Source organism: Tamandua tetradactyla, chromosome 17, assembly GCF_023851605.1.
Source record: "Tamandua tetradactyla isolate mTamTet1 chromosome 17, mTamTet1.pri, whole genome shotgun sequence".
Taxonomy (NCBI): Eukaryota; Metazoa; Chordata; class Mammalia; order Pilosa; family Myrmecophagidae; genus Tamandua; species Tamandua tetradactyla.
Window position 1 is genome coordinate 59,553,782 of NC_135343.1, and position 15,755 is coordinate 59,569,536.

A 15,755-nucleotide genomic window follows, 5' to 3' on the forward strand; every position below is an offset into this window, starting at 1 on the left:
CTGGGACCTGGAATGGGATACCCGCAAAGAAAGGAAATTTCCATCAAGAATCTCGAGCAGCAAATCCCATTGGTGGTCTCCAAAATGGAGGCAGGCGTGGGATGTTCCATTAAGGTACAGGTGGGGGGAAAATTGTCATTATATATTTCGATCTAAAAACAGTAGGAAGAGATTCATCTTGACTGTAAGGTACCCTAGAGGAGACCTGGGAACTCCTCATTGTGGGGTATCAGTAGCAGCGACTTCACTTTTGTGTGGGTTCGCAGCATACTGCAATTTCCTTAGCCTTGCTGGCTAGATTTACAGATTACTAGGTTTTCAATGAAGTAACCCTCGAGGAAACGTACAAGTGGCTTGGGAAGAGTCCTGCAAGAAACCTTGCTTGAAAATACCAGTAAAAGCATAAGCAAAAAAATGTACCCAGCAAAACTGGCACTTTTTAGTGATTAAAACTGTGTGATCAAAACAAGTTTTAGAGCCTTTTGTCCTGGCAGATCATCCAGCCCAGATAGGAGGGTGAGAGAAACATTGCGTGGAGCGGCTGGGGTCAGCAAGTACCTGGAGACCCCCCACTCAAGGCCCTCAGTTGGCGGCTGTGCAGCTTCAGCAGAGGGGCTTGACTTGAGAGGAGCAGTGAGCTGTCGGCCTCTGTGGCCCCTTCCCGTCTCGTCCTCCTCCCAGGAGGGCTCTACAACACTGTGTGGACTTTTTCCCCCCCCCAACTGTGCTTTTAGGCACTGTTTCCCTGGGAGACGGTTCTGGCCCCTAAAAGAGAAGGTGGTTATATCAGTAAATAGACAATCGAATGCAAATAGAATAGAAAACCAAAAATCAAACAAAAACTGTCAGGTGCAGATACATCGGTAAAATTCCTTGAATATATTTCTTGGACAGGCTGGTGGCAAGTCTGGGGCTTCTCTGTACATGATGCTAGCAGTTAGGGTTCGTCTTTGCCTGAGCTATAAACCCGAGCCTTCTGGTCTTTAAAATCAGGGTCAGGAAGAGAAAAGAACATGGGGGGCAGGGGGCTTCCGGAGGACCTCAGAGAAGTGGCCAAGAAAAGGAACTGGAGAGAGTGGCAAGGGCTGGAGGGGCGATATCTCAGTCTGTCGTTTTGCTGTGTGCCACGGACTTGACTTTGGGCTTGAAAGTAAAGTGGTAAAAATGGAAAGCATAGGAAACACCACCTTCTCTGGGGCTGGGGGTTTAAAGAAAGAGCTTTGGCTTAGACCAGCTCTAGAAATAGACTGGACCGTCCGTGAGACCCCTGGGCTCAGACAGGGCTGCGTCGGAGTGATTGGGTGGAGGATTCGAGTCCCAGCGTGCTATTTGGGCACCTGGGGACATCCTGCTGCCTGGCTGGTCACTGTGCCTTTGCTAGAGCCTGTTGTTTTCACCGGGGTCATCCTCTGAGAGGTCTGCTTCCCCAGCCCTTGGCCTGAGGTGGTGCTGCTGACATCTTCTTGCCCCCGAGGAGAGAAAAGAACAGTTTTATGGGACAGCAGCCTCCAAAGAGAGCCTTTCCTAGGTCAGTCCCAGGAGAAAGTCATTCCTGCTTAGCACCCCCAGAGGCCACATCTTCCCAGACTGACCAGAAAAAAAGATTAACCTTCGTTTCTCCTGTGAGTCTATCCTCAGTCCCTCTCAGTCCATTTTCTGGACAATGATGCCACCTAATGGGGACCGAGAAGAACTCGAGTATTTAAGGGAGTCGGCTTGGGCTTTCAAGGGTAAGCATTCCCTTGCCACCGACATGGTATTGGAGACGAGCCTCTGACGAGGGCAGACCCCGCCGCACACGGCATTGGGATTTCAGCACACCATTTACTGTTTTAAGATGACTGGCTGGAAACAAAATCTGTAAACAGATGTAAAAAATGGATGGACAGGAAGTGAGAATGAAAGAGGTACCAAAACGATAATAGTTACCGGGTTAAGATGGGGTGATTGTGTTTTTTAGATGCTTTGCGATATGTCAAAGCTGCGTTATAAATAAATATATATGTATTTTAATAATGGATTATAATTAAAGTAAAATTGGAAAACACAGAAAGGGAGATAATAAAAACAAATACCCATAGTTCTACCATTCAGACATACCCATCATTTACATTTTGGTGTGCTTCTCGTTAGTCTTTAAAAAACATTAATTAGTTGTAAACATTCTGTGTTGTTCTTTTATCATTTATTATCACTTTAGTAATAATTCCATTGCCCTTGGAATACTTTAAAAAAAAATCACTTTTTTTTTTTCCTAGAAAAGCTATTTCTAGGAAAACCCAGTGCATGGTTTAGATGCATTGGGCATGCCTGGAAATCTTGTTTGTAAAATAAATTCTTTATCCTTTTTCTGTGCTATATGTTCATATGTATGGAGACATCACAGTCCGGTAAGAGAGCAGTCAGAAGCAGACAAGTTTAGCATTTATCATGCCGCGTGGAACGAGCCGGCCAGGGGAGGGGAATTTGTTGGAGGTGACCGGGCGTTTCTACCGCAGAGCCCTCTGGGTGAAGATTCCCTTGGGAACTCGCCGAATTGGGGCCCTGTTTCCAAACGCTGCCCCTCCTCTCTGCTTAGCCTGCTCAACACAGACCAAGACTGCGGGCAGATACAGCTGCCAGAGAAAGGCACAGGCAGAGGCTTGCATTACGAGCGCCAGTGAGAAGACTTACAGCTTTAGGCTGCCTCCAAATCATCGCAGGTTTTTAAACAAATCCCCCCTCCCCTTGTAACTCAGGTACCGTATTATCAAAAAAGTAACACTTATTCTCTCCCTAACAGATAATGTTTCTGTTTGTTTGCTTGCTTTTAAATATTTTTATTGAAAAATCTTCCCACATAGCACAGTCCATACATATACAATCAGTGGCTCACAGTACAATCACATAGTTGTGTATTCATCCCCATGATCATTTTTATGACATTTGCATGACTCCAGAAAAGAAATAAAAAGAAAAAACTCATACATCCCATACCCCTTGCCCCTCCCTCTCATTGACCACAGGTATTTCAATCTACCCAATTTTTTACCCTTTATCCCCCCTATTATTTATTTGGTTTTTTTACCCTTATTTTTTTACTCATCTGTCCATACCCTGGATAAAAGGAGGCTGGGACTCAAGGTTTTCACAATCACACAGTCACATTGTAAAAGCTACATAGTTAAACAATCTTCAAGAATCAAGGCTACTGGGACACAGCTCAATAGTTTCAGGTACTAGCCTCCAGCCACTCCAAACACCATAAACTAAAAAAAGGATATCCATTTAATGCGTGCAAATAACCTCTAGGATAACCTCTTGACTCTCTTTGGAATCTCTCAACCACTGACATTTTATTTTGTCTCAGTTTTCTCTTCCCCCTTTTGGTCAAGAAGGCTTTCTCAATCCCATGATGCTGCATCCCGGCTCATCCCAAGAGCTCTGTCCCATGTTGCCAGGGAGATTTACACCCTTGTGTGTCATGTTCCATGTAGAGGGGAGACAATGTTTAGATTGGGCTCTTGGATGCAGGTAGTACTCAAAAAAAACCATTCTGGTTTGTCAGAGCTGTAAAGGGTCTCAGTTTAGTCACTTAATAATTCTGTGTCCTGGACTAAGTCACTTTATCTTAGTTTATTTAGAGCCTCAGTTTATTTATCTCTAAAGTGGGTATAATCATAGCTCCTTTCTTAGGTTATGCTAAGGGCTGTTGAGCTTGTAGCTGATAAATTTCAGCTCTTTTTATATAATAAAGATCTTTATTGTTGAGTCAAATGAAGTTAAAACAATTAAGGAATTAATACAATTTGCCAATTCCACAGATTTTTCCCATTTTAACATCTTTGAAATCGGGATGCTTCAATAACAGGTCAATGCTTTCCTCTCTTGCTAGTTACATTAATAGTGGTGCTCCTAACCTTCAGTGGGGTTTGAGTAGGTTGGCAAAGGATTTTCAGGGCTCCTGGACTGATTCCACGAGGTCTGAGAGTGGCAGCTCCCCCCACCCCACTGCTCTGTCCCTAGGCTCTCACCACAGCCCTGAACTTGAGAGCTGCTGCTTCTGGGATGTTCCTTTGGGAAGGCGGTGTGGGGCCTTTTTAAATGCACTGAGACCATGCCAAGCGCAGTTGATAATTCGGCAGCCCGTGGCTGTTAGCACCAGGCGGCGTAGAGTGACTGTTCAGTGGGTTGGTCTGCCCGGGCTGTGCTGGGGGCAGGTGCACCCCCGCCCCACTCCGCCCTCCCCTGCTGTGTGGCCTCTCCTGGGGCTGGCGTCAGGCTGAACGGGGACTTGCGCAGAGGATGCCAGGGCACCCCCCAGACCCAGTAAATGGCAGCTGACTTCGTCCCTGTTCTCTTTCAGGCTAACAAAGTCCCGGTGGTGCAGCACCCGCATCACATGCACCCACTGACCCCCCTCATCTCCTACAGCAACGACCACTTCTCCCCTGGCTCCCCTCCCACGCACCTCTCCCCGGACATTGATCCAAAGACAGGTGAGTCCCGGCGCCGAGCCGGGCTGAACCACGCGCACCCCCCGCGGGCGGGCCGGCTGCTCTTTCCGGGGACCGGGGCAGGCCAGGGTGCAGACCACTCTCCAGGGTCTCCTCTCGGGCCCAATGCCTCCAGTCCCTTCGGCGTCTTCATCTTTGCCTCATCGTAAGGTCCTGGCGAGGCTTGGCGGAAATGTAGTGAGATGACGCAGAGGCGCCCTGGGCTCGCAGCAGCCCTTGCTGTGCCACCCCACCCCTCCCCCCGCCACACACACACACCACGGCTTCTTTTGCTTTCGAATCTGAACACTCCCAGAGCAGAACAAGCCAAAAGACAGACAAATCCCTATTAATGTTTCATTGACTTGGAAGTCTAACCTAGCTGCAGGCTGTGCCTCCCTGCACCAAACATTTTCAAACAGAGTATAGAAGTACAGCTGTAAGTAAGGCTTAATCGGGTTTTTTGTTTTGTTTTGTTTTTGTTTTTAACTTTCCCACCAGGCCAGTCCATTCCAGGGTTTCTTGGTCTCCTTCATTGAATTCCCTCTCACTTGCCACAGTTCAAAGCATCTTGGGATCCCCTTTGGCAAAATAAAGGATAGTGCGAATTACATAGGGAGAACACTGTGGATAGAAATCCAAAGTTTCATTTCTCCATGAATGCAGCAGGTTTTCTGGGGGGTCAGGCCGGGCTTCCCCATCCCGCCCTCACACGCAGCTCCCTCCCCTCTACCGGGAACCCAGACACTACTCCTGCCCACAGACGCGGGATCCGTGGCTAGAGAGAAGGTGCATTTGTGCCGCCTTCCCTGAATGCGTCCTTGCGGGCAGGTGGTAGAGGGCTGGGATTACGAAAGAAACGTGCCTTCTGAGCTACAGGCCATCTGAGGGTACGGGGACAGAACCTCCAATCTGATGAGATTTGAAGGTGTGAGGTGGGGCCCAGAGGAAGGGGGCGGTCTGACACGTCTCTCTTGGGAAGCAGGAATCCCCCGGCCCCCTCACCCATCGGAACTGTCACCATATTACCCTCTGTCTCCTGGAGCTGTCGGACAAATCCCCCATCCCCTCGGCTGGCTCATCCCACAGTAAGGAAACCCACAGCCTTCCCCACCCTCACTCCTTCCCGACCCTCAGCTCCGATTCTGGGTCCCTGGCCACCAACTCCCGCTCTTGACCTTCCTCCTTCTTTTACTGCCCATCCTTTCTTCCTGCCACCCTCCCCTGCCCTGCCCTGAACTTCCCCACGGTAACTGGTCTGCTGACCAGGTGTCCTTGCTCCTGCCTCTGCAGGCAAGGACAGCCCGTGTACTCCCTTCCGCCCGGTGGCTTCCGGCACCCTTACCCTGCCCTTGCCATGAATGCGTCAATGTCCAGGTGAGTCCTGGGAGTGCAGCTGGGAGCTGGGAGTGTCTGTCTACCAGTGATGACCGTTCAGTTAGGGAGGCATGGGCCCAGCTCTCTCCCCCTCAGTGATGAGGTGCCTTCCCGGGCCCCATGCTCCCTGCCCCCAGCTGGGGATGGAGGCCATGGGGCTGCTCTTTTCCCCCCTCTCTGGGAGAATCCCCACCATGTCCCCCCACATTCTCCCACTTGCTGGGCTCTGTGTGACAGAAGCATTTTGCATACGTCCCACCGAAGCCAAGGAACTGGGAGAAGAGTGATGTTTTCCTGAAATGATGTCAGGAGAGGGGGCAGTCCGTGACGGTTTCTCTCTCAGGGGCCGGCTCTGCCTGCAGGTGGAACCGCCAATGACGAGGGCAATGCAGCCCACGCCTAGGCCTTCACTTCCCGCCACGGGTCCCGCCCTGCCCCTCCAGCCCTTCTCACGCGTTTCTGGGGGAAGGGGAGGGGTGTTGGGTGTTCTCCAAACCTGGTGCATGGGGACCCCCAAGGGGCCCTTCGCATTCCTCAGACTCTGCCCTTGCAGAGGTATTTGCAGACCCCTCCCCATGGGGCACAGAGGCCTCTGCAGGGGGGCAGCCTCGCAGCCTGGGCTCTCACTCTGCCCTCATTTGTTTCCACCCGCTACACAGCCTGGTCTCCAGCCGCTTCTCCCCGCATATGGTGGCCCCCACCCACCCTGGCCTGCCCACCTCAGGGATCCCCCACCCGGCCATTGTATCCCCCATCGTCAAGCAGGAGCCAGCAGCCCCCAGCCTGAGCCCAGCAGTGAGCGCGTAAGTACCAGGGAGCCCGGGGTGGGGGCGGCCGTTCCCCTCTCCGCGTGTCATTCGGCCAGCAGCCTGCAGCCTCCCTTGGCCTAGCCTCTCCCTCGGGATGGCTCCCTTGGAGTTTCCCTGTCCCCAACCTTTCAGAGATAGCGAGCATCTTTTCTCACACTAGGGAATGTTTTAGAATCAGGTTTCAGAGGCTCCCATTGAAACTGAAAAGTTTTGTGCTTCTGCCACCCCGTAATCCACATGAAGATGCTGCCCAGAGAGGAAGGGGAAAGTATTTTCTCCAAGTCACGTGGACCGCCAGGGGCAGAGCTGAGCTAGACCCAGGCCGGCGCTTTCTCCTCTGTGCCATGGACAATGGGAAAGCTGGTGCCGGTGCTTCGTAGTCGAGGAGACTCCCCCTCGTTTCTGCCCGGGGTGCCCTGCCCTGTGTCCCCTTTGTCACCTGTTGTCAGTGTTCGCCAGCTCAGGGAAGGGCCGCTGCGGCTCTCAGCACCCTCTCTGCACCCTTGTTGGGAAGGTGTTGGGGTGCTTTCAGAACGTGGCTTTGAGGTGACTCAAAGTTGGGAGCGACTTGGGGAAGACGCTCAGGGGCTGAAGGCAGCCGTGGGGTCACCCGGGTTGGCGTCCGGCCGCGCGTGTCCCCCACGCAGAGGCGCGAGCCCGTGGGGCGGCAACGTTAACCCTCAGCCGCGCGACTTCCAGGAAGTCCCCGGTCGCGGTGAAGGAGGAGGAGGAGAAGAAGCCCCACGTCAAGAAGCCTCTGAACGCCTTCATGCTGTACATGAAGGAGATGCGGGCCGCGGTGGTGGCCGAGTGCACCCTGAAGGAGAGCGCGGCCATCAACCAGATCCTGGGCAGGAAGGTAAGGCCCAGCCCAGGCTCCGGCCCCTGCCGGGGGCCCGGGCCTGCCGTCACCTGGCTGTCTCTCCCGCAGTGGCACAACCTCTCCCGAGAAGAGCAGGCCAAGTACTACGAGCTGGCGCGGAAGGAGCGGCAGCTTCACGCCCAGCTCTACCCGACCTGGTCGGCCCGGGACAACTACGTGAGTGCCCGCCCGGACGGGGACGGACGCCTGGGCCCCGCGGGTGGCATGTGCCCGCGGAGGAGGGAGGAGGGAACGTGATTATATGTAAAGGGCTCTTAAGGCCAGGGGAGAGATCTGTATTTCTCTAGAAATTGCAAAGGCATTTTAAGTCTCAGGAGGCCCACCAGGAAATGTCTTTGTGTCCCAAGGACAGACTTAAACCCACGCTGGTCCCATTGGAACTGGCCCAGCCTTTGATTCCATACAGCGGGTGCTGTGTGACCCACAGGCCACTTCTGGTGGTAAGAGCGTCTCTAGCCAAGGTTCTTAGCTTGGGGCTCAGACACCAATGGATGGGTCTCCAGGGGCACGTCAGTAAAGTCCCTGAAACAGGCACATTTCTTCTGCACGTGTGTGCTTACTTGCTCTTTCTCTGGTACGAGGGTCCAAACCTTCCTCAGATATTCAGACAGGCCTCAAAAAAAAAAAAAAAAAAAAAGGAAAAAGATGAAGAACTGCTGTTCTCAGGAGAAATGCTGCAAAGGCAAGCCTAAAGAACACTGGCAGCCGGGGGCCTTGGTACCCACGTCCTATGGGAAGGAGCTGCTGTAGGGGAAAGCAGAGCGGGCAACACCGAGGAAACCCACCCTGCCTCCCCAGGGGCCTCCTGCAAGAGTGCCATCTGACGTGGCCGAGGGTCAGAGGCACAGTGGGCCACATCCTGTCTTCTCTTCTCGTCTGGGCATCCCCCCGGGAAGCCGGCATTGTTCTGTCACTGGTGACCTCTTCTTCTGGCTTCTTTTTTTTTTTAGGGCAAGAAAAAGAAGAGGAAGAGAGAAAAGCAGCTATCACAGACCCAGTTGCAGCAGCAAGTCCAAGAGGTAGACGGTGAGTCTGGGAGAGGCCACTGCCTTCTCTTGCTGCCACCACAGCTGCGCCCACCTGTGTGCACTGTCCAGGTCTCCCACGGAAACCAGGCTCTCGGATAGGGGCCGTTTTCATGGCAGCTTCTTCCCAGGGTCCTCCTGTATAGGATAGGTGTACTAATATCCTTTCTTAGAGAGGACCAGCCAAAGGCCCAAAGAACATAAGGAGTTTCCCAGTCTTTCTAAGTGGTGGAGGTAAGAGCTGATCCCCAGATTCTCTCACCTTGAAGCTTAGGCACTTTTCATAACCATTGAGTTGTATCTCCCTTGAATGTTAGGTTCTAAAATCAAGGTATAGGGTAAATTGAATGCAATTAAAATTATCCTTGAAATTGCCTTAGGAAAGCAACATGTTAGAGATGAACATATCACCTGTCTGTGAATCCAACAGCATCCGATTTTCCTCCAGTGCTTCTTTGGTTGAACATCAGAAGAACTAGTTTGCTTGCAATTCGGGGCCACTTTGTGCCCAAAAATAACGTATCACATCTTTTTACATCAGAATCACATTTAGCACAGAAGTGTTCATGCTGACAAGCATTTAGTTACAGAGGCCAGCGAAAAGGCCTGGCTCGTGTATCCAGTGATTTGTATCTTTCTTTTTCCTTTTTTTATTTGTGTGTGTCTATATAATTTATGGGGCATACATCCACATACAAATTACACATAAATGAAACATGAATATTGTGCAAAAGACACAGTATACCTGCTGTTTAGCAGATGCCACACTATCTCTGGTTATACAAGAAGCCAAAGATTTTAAAGCAAATTGAGTGGAAATCCATCCCAAAAGTGGTGAGATTTAGGAAAGGAAGATGGTTGTGCATCAAAATGAGCTGTTTTCCCTCCAATCCCATACTGCATAGGTCTTATTCAATTTTGGTATTCTCTGCACAAGTTTTGGGAGCTCAGTTTCCTCGAAATGAAAGCCTTAGAAGTGGTGTCACATTGTCCCTTCTCTTGCGCTAAGCATTCCCGTATTTCAGAGTACATGTGGACGGCCGGGGCTCCTAGCCACTCACTTTCTTTAATTTCTTCCCAGATGCTCTGGCCTCCAAGAGCAAGAAGGCGTGTGTTCAGTACCTGCCCCCCGAGAAGCCCTGTGACAGCCCCGCCTCTTCCCATGGGAGCACGCTGGACTCCCCTGCCACCCCTTCGGCGGCCCTGGCCTCCCCGGCTGCCCCGGCAGCCACCCACTCAGAGCAAGCCCAGCCCCTGTCCCTCACCACCAAGCCCGAGGCCCGGGCCCAGCTGGCGCTCCACTCGGCTGCCTTCCTGTCGGCCAAGGCTGCAGCCACCTCCTCCGGCCAGATGGGCAGCCAGCCCCCCGTCCTCTCCCGGCCCCTGCCCCTGGGCTCCGTGCCCACCGCCCTGTTGACATCCCCTCCATCCTTCCCAGCCTCGCTCCATGCCCACCAGGCCCTCCCCGTGCTCCAGGCTCAACCTCTGTCCCTGGTCACCAAGTCCGCCCACTAAGCCACCTCCTGGCCTATGCAGGCCACGAGCGACTCATCAAGAGCAGAGATTCAGAAGAAAAAGGAAACTTTATTGGTCAATATTTGACCACTCTGGACTGTTCTGTAAAGCGGCTGGTAACATCAGCGCTTTACATTTTGTAGATGTAACCGGTAGCTGACCTTAAGGCTTTTTTAAAAAACAAAACAAAACGAAAAAAAAAATCTTGAAAAGAGAGAGAACTGAAAAGTAGTATGTTACGCTTCCTCTATGTTCTGTGGTGGGTGGACCTGGACAGAAGACACCTTTGTCTCCACCTCTTTCGTTTTCCTTCCTTCTCCCTCTTCTCATCGTCTCCCACTTGCCCCAGCTCCCCGCACTGAGTCTGCATGGGTGCCGGGGCCGTGACCTCTTAGCCTGGGGCCTCTTCATCTAGACCCCATTCCTGGACATCATCGTACTAAGCAGCCCTGACGACCGTGCGTCCCTCTCTGTCTGCTTCATCCTCTGCCCGGTGTAAGGCGGCCATCGCCGTGGGAGAAGCTATCTTTGCCTGATTTATCTCCACCAGCACCCCCTTTCCCCCAGTGTGACCTAACCTCCTGGCCTCTGACCTTTGGTAGGGAAAGAGGGCCTCTGCAGTGGTTCTCCCCAACATTGAAAGGGACTCAAGGTGCCTGCCACTTCCTCAGAAAAGTCCACGCTCTGCCGCATTACTGGTTGAGGTCTTCCCCTGGCCGTCCCTACGGGGCAGACAGTACCTGGCTCCCAGGACTGGCTCCTGTCACCTGGGCCCGTGCCAACACGATCCACCAAAGTTCTAAAGACCCTCTTCCCCTCACCCTGTCGCCTCACATACTTCTTCTATGTGTATTTCTTTTTTTGTTTGTTTTTATGGTTTTTTGGAACAATTTAAACTCCCAGTTGTTTATTTTCACAAAAGAAAATAAAATTGCAGTTGCAAGACCTTTTCTGAGTGTTGCTTTAGTCCTTTCGTTGAATCAAGCCACCTGTCCCCTAGCAAGCCCTGTGTTGGCCTGCAAAAGAGGGTGATTGCTTCTTGAAGAGGATTATAAAGCATGCCCGACGTAACTGGAAAAATTCAGCCGAGCATATAGTCTCAGAGACTCAGAGAGTCTTTATTTTACAGTTGATGTCAGTTATTTTGCCACCTGGAAGAAATTCTCCTGATGTTTCTGACACATGCTGCCTTCTTGCAACTGCCAGGATGTGAGGAGCAGCCTTTGTTTTGCATGGTATCTATGGTATCTCGCTCTGCAATTCAATTTTTTCTGGTAATAGCTTTATGGGTATAATTCACATAACGTATAGTTCACCCATTTAAAATGTACAATTCAGTGGATTTTAGTATCTTCACAGAGTTGTAAATCCATGACCAGAATCAACTTTAGGACATTTATCAACCCCAAAAGTATCCCCACATGCTTTAGAAATCACCATCCCTGCCCAGCCATCCTTGCCCTAGGCAACTGCTAATCTTTCTGTCTCTATGGATTCGCCTGTTCTGGATATTTCATATTAATGGAATCATACAATGTGTAGCCTTTTTGTGATTGCCTTCTTGGCACTTAGCACGAAGTTTTCAAGGTTCATCCATGTTGTAAAATATACCAATACTTCATTCCTTTTTGTTGCCAAATATTTGTGATGGAGGGATAGACCACATTTTTATTTATCCATTCATCAACTGATGGACACTTGCATTGTTTCTACATTTAGTCTTTTATGAAAAATGCTGCCGTGAACATCCATGTACGATGCTTTGTATGGGCATGTGTTTTCACACACCTAGGGGTAGAATTCCTGGGTCATGTTAACTCCACGTTTGGTCATTTAAGGAACTGCCAGACTGTTGACCAAAGCTGCTGCACTCTGTGTTCCAACCAGCAGTGGGTGAGGGCTCTGATTTCTCCATGTCCTTGTCAACACTTGGCATTATCTGACTTTGATTCTAGCTGTTCCAGAGGATGGTAAGTGGTTTTTGATTTGCATTTCCTTGATGGCTGATGATGTTGAGCATCTTCATGTGCTTATCAGCCATTTGTTGTGGTTATATTTCATGTTTGTTTTTTGTTTTTTTGAGGTTAAGTCTTTTCAGATCCTTTCCCCCTCCCCCCTTTTTCCTTGGGAGAAATTTCAAAAACAATGTTTATTTTGAAATTCTTTTTATTTTGAATATAGGGCACATAAAAATAATGCAGGTGGTGCAAGGGTAGTTCAGTGGTAGAATTCTTGCCTGCCGTGCAGGAGACCCAGGTTCAATTCCTGGTCCATGCACTTCCCCAAAAAACAAACAAACAAGCAAAACAAAGAAACAAATAAAACAACCAAACAGAAATTCAACAAATGGTGCTGCAATAACAGGATACTCACATGGAATAATAATGTACTGTGACCCCACTATACAGCATACGAAAGAAAAAAACAACAATGCAAAAACTCCGTACAGAGAACTCCAACATACCTTACTCCCTCCCCATAGCCAGATCCACCAATTTTAACATTTTGCCACATTTGCCATATCATTCCATCAGTCTGTTTTCTGAGCACTTCCTGAAGTAGGTTGTGTACATCACACCCATTAAACTTAGCACTGTCATATACGTTTCCTGAGGACAAGGGTATTCACTTGAATACACACCTGAAGAACAGTTAACAAGTTCAAGAAAGTTGACACTGATACATTGATATAAAACTTAGTCTATATTCCAGTTTTTTCATATGTCCAACAATGTCCTTTTTTAAAAAAAATATTTTTAGCAAGAAATCTTCACCCACAAATACTCCATACATGGTGTACAATCTATGGCTCAACATTATAATCACACAGCTGTGTACTCATCACCATGATCATTTCTTTAAACATTTGTATCACTCCAGAAAAAGAAAAAAACTCATACATACTATACCCCTTATCCCTCCTTCTCATTGACCACTTGTATTTCTACCTACCTAATTTATTTTACCCTTTGTTCCCTCCCACAATTATTTATTTATTTGTATCCATATCTTTTTACTTATCTGTCCATACTGTGGATAAAAGGAGCATCAGACAGAGTAATTTAAGCAGTGAATAAAGAAGTATTTGCAAAGTCCCCTTGGAGGGATGGAGAGAAAGGAGGAAATAGTCAACTTCCCCATTTGGAGAATTTCTGATATTCTCACAAGCAGTAGGGACAACCTTTGCCCATTTTTAATTGGGTTATATTTGTCTTGAGTTGCAAGAGTTCCTTTTATTTCTAGATCACAAGTCACTTATCAGATCTATGATTTGCAAATATTTTCTCCCTTTCTGTGACTTGTTTTTTCACTTTTTTGATGGCATCCTTGAAGCATAAAAGGTTTTAATTTTGATGAAATCCAATTTACCTGGTTTTTCTTTGGTTGCTTGAGATTTGGGTATCATCAAAGAAATCAAGGTCAAGAAGATTAACATTTATTTTTCTTCTAAGAATTATACAGTTTTAATTCTCACATTTATGTTGTTCATTTTTTATTTGGTGTGAGGTAGGTACCTAACTTCATTTTTTTGCTTGTGAATTTGCAGTTGTCTAAGCACCATTTGCTGAAAAGACTATTCTTTCTTCACTGGTACCCTTGCTGAAAATGAATTTACCATAAACATATGGGTTTATTTCTGGACTCTCAATTCTATTCTATTGTATATCTGTCCTTATGCCAGAACCACAGTATCAAACACCATAATTGCATGGAAAATTGAATAGGGAATGAGATCTTGCTATTCTCTCCAGGTTAGTGTGATGGCACAACACATCCTAGAATAATCTGGGCAAAGGATAAAAAGGTATTTGCAAAGTCTCCTTGAAGTACTGGGAAAAAATGTGGAAATAATAAACTTGTCCACTTGGGGAAGACCTGATATTCTCACACGCATTGGAGACTACCAATTTAATGGGCCAAACACTCAATCTTGTGCTTGCTCTTATGAAACGTATTATTGCATAGGAGAAGCTGAGACTACTTAGGATTATGCCTAAGAGTCACCCCTATAGAACCTCTTTTGTTGCTCAGATGCAGCCTCTCTCTCTAAGCCAATGCCGCAGGTAAACTTACTGCCCTCACCCGTACATGGGATGTGACTCCCAGGGGTGCAAAGCTCCCTGGCAAGGTGGTACCTGACTCCTGGGGATGAGCCTGGCCCTGACATCGTGGGATTGAGGAAGTCTTCTCAACCAAAAGGAGAAAGAGAAATGAAACAAAATAAAGTGTCAGTGGCTGCGAGATTTCAAATAGGGTCAAGAGGTCATTCTGAAGGTTATTCTTATGCATTATATAGATACCCCTTTTCAGATTTTGATGTATTAGAGTGGCTAGAGGGAAATGCCTGAAACCGTTGAACTGTGTTCCAGTAACCTTGATTCTTGAAGATGACTGTATAACTATATAGCTTTTATGTTGTGGCTGTGTGATTATGAAAACCTTGTGACTGACACTCCCCTTATCCAGTGCATGGACAGATGTGTAGAAAACAAAAACAAAAATAATAATGGGGGGATAGGAGGTATGGGAAATTTGGGGTGTTCCTTTATACTTTTATTTTCATTCTTAACTATTGTTTTGGGAGTAATGAAAATGTTCAAAAATCAACTGTGATGATGAATTCATAACTGTATGATGACATTGTGAACCATTGATTTTATGCCTTGGATGATTGTAGGGTATGTGAATATAACTCAGTAAAATCGTATTTAAAAAGAAAAAAAAAAGGTCCTACTTACAATGGGTTCATACACACAGGAATGGAGTACATTTAAGACATGTTTTTCTGGAGTACATAGAGCTCCAAACCGCTACAGTTGCTTTCTACGACACTCCTTTACACCAAAAGGGGCACTGCCCGGAGAAAAACCACACAGCTGAAAATGATGCCACAATAAATGAATAGTGCCTAACATCATCCAGGCCTTCAGGACCACTCACCAATTCTTACACTTGTTTGTCTGCTCGCTCCCCTAGTACCCTCAACAACTCTTCACCGTTCTCAAGCCCCCACCTCCACATTCACAGAAGACTCCCTTACCTCTTAACTTACCAAGAAAATTGAGGCTGCTGGAGATGCTCTATTTCGACCTCCCACATAGCTGTCCTACCCATTCTTTTTTTCTTTTTCTCCTTTTTTTTTATTTTAGCCTTCTGGGTATGTCAAACATGGTACTTCAGTGCAGTTTCTTTGTTTTAAATATGTGTATATATATATATAGTGATTGCTTCATACACATACAGTCCATCCAAAGTATATAATCAATGGCTCACAATATCACCACATAGTTATGTACTCATCACCATGATCACTTTTAGAACATTTGCGCCACTCTAGAAAAAGAAATAAAAGAAAAAAAAAATTCATACATCCCATACCCCTTGTCATGGTCACGTTCATGTGTTAACTTGGCCAAGTTGTGGTACCTGCTTCTCTGGTTGGGCAAGTGCTGGCCTGTCTGTTGCAATGAGGACATTTCATTTCACGTCGGCTGCATCCACAGCTGATTCCATTTGTAATCAGCCAAAGGGGAGTATCTTCTGCAATGAGTGATGCTTAATCTAATCACCGGAAGCCTTTTAAGGAGGATTCAGAAGAGACAGGCTCCCTTCCTGCTTCGGCTGGTGAGCCTCTCCTGTGGAGTTTGTCCAGACCCTCCATCGGAGTCGT

General features: G+C 48.0%; 1 protein-coding gene across 2 annotated transcripts in view; it reads left to right on the forward strand.

The window, feature by feature from the left end:
- Positions 1–11,029, forward strand: part of TCF7L1 (transcription factor 7 like 1) — a 153,629-nt gene extending 142,600 nt beyond the window's left edge. For both annotated transcript variants that reach the window (XM_077134763.1, XM_077134764.1), the window contains 8 exons: positions 4,346–4,478; positions 5,461–5,563; positions 5,769–5,852; positions 6,512–6,655; positions 7,361–7,520; positions 7,593–7,700; positions 8,495–8,570; positions 9,651–11,029. In XM_077134763.1, the coding sequence (XP_076990878.1) occupies positions 4,346–4,478; positions 5,461–5,563; positions 5,769–5,852; positions 6,512–6,655; positions 7,361–7,520; positions 7,593–7,700; positions 8,495–8,570; positions 9,651–10,084 (1,242 nt within the window). In that variant the 3' untranslated portion in view covers positions 10,085–11,029. The remainder of the gene's footprint in view (positions 1–4,345; positions 4,479–5,460; positions 5,564–5,768; positions 5,853–6,511; positions 6,656–7,360; positions 7,521–7,592; positions 7,701–8,494; positions 8,571–9,650) is intronic.
- Positions 11,030–15,755: the final 4,726 nt, after the last annotated feature.